This window comes from Cariama cristata, unplaced genomic scaffold, assembly GCF_000690535.1.
Source record: "Cariama cristata isolate BGI_N322 unplaced genomic scaffold, ASM69053v1 scaffold39830, whole genome shotgun sequence".
Classification (NCBI taxonomy): Eukaryota; Metazoa; Chordata; class Aves; order Cariamiformes; family Cariamidae; genus Cariama; species Cariama cristata.
Window position 1 is genome coordinate 5,126 of NW_009594865.1, and position 4,653 is coordinate 9,778.

Sequence of the window (4,653 nt, forward strand, 5' to 3'; positions counted from 1 at the left end):
TCCTGCCTCTTTTTCACTTTCCGCGAGGCCTTGCCTCTTCCCTTTAAGGGAAAAGAAGCTGGAAATGCGGGAAGGATGGGATTCACGCAATCTTGAGATTGTGGAGGTTAAAGGGGAGGTAGCCCCTTCAGCTGGCATGTGTGGCTCTTCTGACAGCCCTTATATCTATCTGTCTTGTTACTACAGACTCGCTAATGCAAACACAGTGAGATCTTTTAGGGGTTTATGCAAGTTTGCTAGCAAAATACTGGCTCCGAGGCCAGATCCTGGCTATGTTTGGGTATGAGAGACTGCAACTGCTAATAACTAATACTAAGCTGACCTTCATGCTGCCATATAGTGTTCCCTCATAGACAGAAACAACATCCCCAAAAAGAAACTTTGAAGCTCTGTAATGCTGTATTCAGGACAAATGCAATTTAAAAATGAAATACAACACTGGAAAACACACAAGCTGAAGGAGAGGGAATGGGGAAGATACATGCAGAGGACCCAGTGCACAGGATGAGTGTTTAGGGAGACACCTTTTCTTAAAAAAAAATTTCTATTTCATCCAGGAACAGAGAGAGACATCTCCATGGCAAGATAATTATTCAGAACCAGAATTTGTCCTTATTTGTTTTTCACTCTGTGAAATTAATATGGCTGTTTGCAAGGTGCAACAGTACACAGCAGAGCAAGGATCCAAGCAGAAGCTTGTCTTTACTGAGAGAGACCAGCGGAAGAAGCTTGGCAGGTTCTTCTTGTCTGTCCTTGCTACTCTGATAAAAAACGCATCGTATGTTTACTTCATAGCTATCAGATGCTGGTTTTTCTTTCAAGTATATGTGATGGCTAACAAGAGGTAACAGTTGGTGGTGGCACATGCAAAAGATTTGTCTCTTGGCTCTTCAAAGCTTCCTCCCTGGCTTTGAGGAGCTATAACAGGATGCTTTTCCAACTGTTGCACATCCTGGATTCATGCTGGAACTGTAGAACCCTAACCCTAATAATAACAACTCAAGAGAGTTCATGGGCTGGATGATACAATTACAACAGAGAGCGCATTCTTTTTCCCAAGGCTTCTTTAAGGTGTTTTAAGTCAAAGTCCAAAACAAACAGGAAGCATCCAAAAGCATTGTTCTCTTTTGGAGATCCTGACTTCTGAGCTTTGTTTCCTGACAACCCGAGCAGAAAAGCTGCCAGGAAGGACTGCACAAGTGAAAAATGGCAAAAATCAGCTAATTTAAGAAATAGACTGCCCAGAGGGAAAGGAAGGCCATAAGGAGCAGCCTTTAAAGGGCTCCTGCTGGCATTGTAAGAAACCAGGTATGGATTTAGTCATTTGCAGGGAAGTTTTCCCATTTACAATAAAATTTTGGTAGCAGTGCTTGAAAGTTATGTATACAAATGGACTGCATGCTCTCAGTGCAGTCATAACACGGCTTGTTTAGGTGAAGAGAAATATCAGCACAGCAAAGAACAGAACCAAACTCTTCAGCAGAAAGGACCATGTACTTCTCTGCTTACAAATCACCTCTCAAGTCAAAACATGGAAGTTTTCTCAGGCCCTTAGGTCTTTCAAAGACCTAGTCTGTAGAACAGAAAGTTCTGGTAGGTGCGTAACGGTAGAGTCCACATGTCTCATTCATGCTATTCCTGTTTTTTCACAGAGAGAACAAGTACGTCCCAATCCCACCAAACAGAGCCTACTGCTGGATTAAGGCATCATTATTCTTCCTCTCCAGCTGTTGGTACCAGGCTGTAACATCCATGTAGGTACTGAAAGCTTTCTCCTAAACACACTGAACAAAAAAGCAGCCTTTCTTTATGCTTAGTGGGCTTTCAATTCAGACCCAATAGAGTTGTATGCTCTGAATATAGGGCTTTTATTTTCCAAAGCTCATGTTTAATGCTCATTGCTGTGGAAGTCACATTCTCTTTCAGTTCCTTGTTCTCCCCCCTTCCATTGAGTCATGATGACACTCAGCAAGGATAAGTGAATAAAAAAAAAAAAGATAACGCTTCAGCTCTCTTCCTAAGTGCCTAGGATTTCTGTGGATTAAAAAAGAGCAAGAGACTCCCGTTTTACAGCTTCATCTCCAAAGAGCCCATCTGAGAATACCATGGGGCAAAAGCTTGAAAACCCAGAGCACGTGTCTGTAAGCAGCCTCGTCAGGATCTGCCTCATCTGCTTGTTTATAAAGTGGCCACATGCGTGCTGGTGTGGGATACGGGGCCCACAGAGCAATGGCCATACAGCTCCAAAAACAACCTATTCCCCATCCAGCAAGGAGAGGCTGCCGTTGGGGCTCTGGCATCGGGGTTCACCAAAATCTGAAGTGAACTGGGGTACTCCTTTCTGAGTAACCACTGCTTTTACCCCATGGGGAAGTGGGTGAGGGCTTTGTGGATAAGACATGGGCCAAAGCCACAGGAATCGGCACAAAGCTTGTGGGGGACATGCCATGGTCTCTGCTCTCCAGTCCTCTGCCAATCAGTTTAAGTGGAGCAGTATTTTTTTTTAACTTTTTCTGTAATTTTTTTAAAAAGAGTTCTTGTGTAAATGTTGCAAAAGAAAATTTTTTATTAAGGAACAAATTTCCCCCCGCACCCACACAACTTCATTTCTCTCCCTCTTCCTCTTCCATTGATAGACTGAACATGCCAATGGGAAGCTTGCACAGCTCCAGCATTGGCTGGATTTTTTTATTTTTAATTCAAAAGGTACAAATTCAGTTGTTCTTTTCTTCTCAGTTTTGGAGACAGAGATTTTGCGTTTCAGGCAAGCTAAATAAATAGGAAGGACATCAACTCAGTATGTTGTTTGTCTCATGATTCACTATAACATTTCCCTAGTACCAGGCATGGCCGCCTCCCGAAAAAGCAGAGTTAAAACTTTCCTGTAGGTATCTAAGACCTCTTGGGCAGAAGGCCTTTCAGCCGGGTCCTTCTTCTTACATGCTGCATGGATGTCAAACAAATGGAGTCGCACAATGTCACTTCCTTCAACATGGCCCAAGAAAAAATTGGAGACATCCGGGATTTTCCAGATGTCTGTTTTCTCATCATAGGGAGGCATGAGGTCATCCTCGAATGGCACCTCTTCTCCATAGGGCCAACGCTGCTCAGGAGCTACAAACTCGCCCCGGAGCTCCCGATGACCGCACTTCACCAGCCTGCCGGCACTCCTGTTGACAACAGGCAAAGCGTCCAAATCATTCACCAGGATGTGAAAGTCACTTGTTAGGAGATACTGAGAGAGGACCTTGTCGAGGTCATTCGAGTCGCACATCACTAAGGTGCCCAGAGGGCTGCTGTGCAGGTACCGAATGACGCTCACGTAGTCTATAGCAAGCATCAACCTGCGATGCCAGGTGTTCATGCCCTTGTACTTGGGGATGTGGAGGGTTTCATTCAGGCCCCTCAGGGAGCCTAGAGGATGGTACTCGGTGAGGATTGTGAACTGCTGCTCACAGTAGCCAACCAGCCGGACAACGTGCTTGCTTTGAAGTGCTTTCAGCATCTTCAGTCCATGGAGAAAGTCCTCCTTCAGCTCCAAGTTGGTGAGCTGTGAAAGGACCACTTTGTTTTCCTTCCACTCAGAAAGGAAGACCTGAGAACACAGAAGAGACACGTAAGACACGTGGAGAACCTTCTTCCACCGACTGCTACCAGCTGCCGCTGACCTCTGTGTGACTGCTTAGTCACAGCTGCAAATTACAGTCACCAGGCACAGTCAAGCTTTTAGGTAGGGCCATGTGCCTGTCACAGTAAGCCCTTACCGACGTCATAATTACGTCAAGATTTCCTAAGTTTTCTTTGGAATGGGCAATGCAGATGAATTAAATTATTTCATACCACCCAAGCAGCCAGTCTTACTCTACCAGGATTGTACCACGCTCCACAAGCGCTTCACCGATCTCTGTGATTTTGCTTGTGTAGCAGGACGTTGTTTGGTGTCAGGGAGGTGGCCCAGGGCTCCGGTCACACTCTCCTACCTCTTCTGTGCACCTTATCAGTAGCCATATGCCCCTGGGTGTCTACAGTAATTAGCTGCTGCGAGGATAATTATAACAGCAGTATGGGCATTAATTAGCCAGCAAAGAGAGAAAGCTCTTTATCCACAGGAGAGAAGAAAGGAAAACCAAACTCACCTTTTTCACAGCGCCTTCACCAACACGCTTGAGTTTCCTGACTTCCCTATTTATGGCTTCGCAGGAGAGCCACGGGGAACAATTCTTCACCGCTCCCAATTTGAAGTACCCGAAAGGGCAGAGACTGGGGTCTGTTTCGGCACGTCCCGAAGAGATGTAAAACTTGTTGAGGTACAGGTAGAGAAGGGCATTAAGGAGCAGGACGGCCGCAAGCAGTAAGGCCAAGGAGATGGATGACACCTCCCTGGGAGGAAACTCCCTCCTAACAAAGTGCGGTTTCTTTTCCATGGCCGTGCCTTCTGCATTCTCCGTGAAAGATGGAGGCTAAGCAGGACCCTCTTCCCAGCCCGGGGATGAAGGTCTGAGGGTCTTTTCCGTTGCAGGCCACACAGTTGCCTCCTGACCCTGCAAGCCCACGAGGAAGGCCACGCGTGGCACCGGTATACGGTGTGTTAAGAGCGGCTTCAACCTCGACGCTCGCCTCCCTGTTCCTCCTCCTGCTTGTCTGAAGAGGAGG

General features: G+C 46.2%; 1 protein-coding gene across 1 annotated transcript; it reads right to left on the minus strand.

Annotated features, from left to right (window-relative positions):
• Positions 1-2,669: 2,669 nt before the first annotated feature.
• On the minus strand, positions 2,670-4,424 carry POMK (protein-O-mannose kinase). Its single transcript, XM_009699588.1, has 2 exons — positions 4,137-4,424; positions 2,670-3,595 (listed from the first exon to the last, which is right to left on the minus strand). The coding sequence occupies exons 1-2, from the start codon at positions 4,422-4,424 to the stop codon at positions 2,822-2,824; spliced, it is 1,062 nt and encodes a 353-aa protein (XP_009697890.1). The 3' UTR covers positions 2,670-2,821.
• Between the last annotated feature and the right edge of the window lie 229 nt (positions 4,425-4,653).

Excerpts from the sequence above, each read along its gene's own strand:
- POMK (XM_009699588.1), bottom strand. The coding sequence starts at position 4,424 with ATGGAAAAGAAACCGCACTTTGTTAGGAGGGAGTTTCCTCCCAGGGAG. Across the intron at positions 3,596-4,136 it reads GTGAAGGCGCTGTGAAAAAG|GTCTTCCTTTCTGAGTGGAA; the intron begins GTGAGTTTGGTT and ends CTGTGTTCTCAG.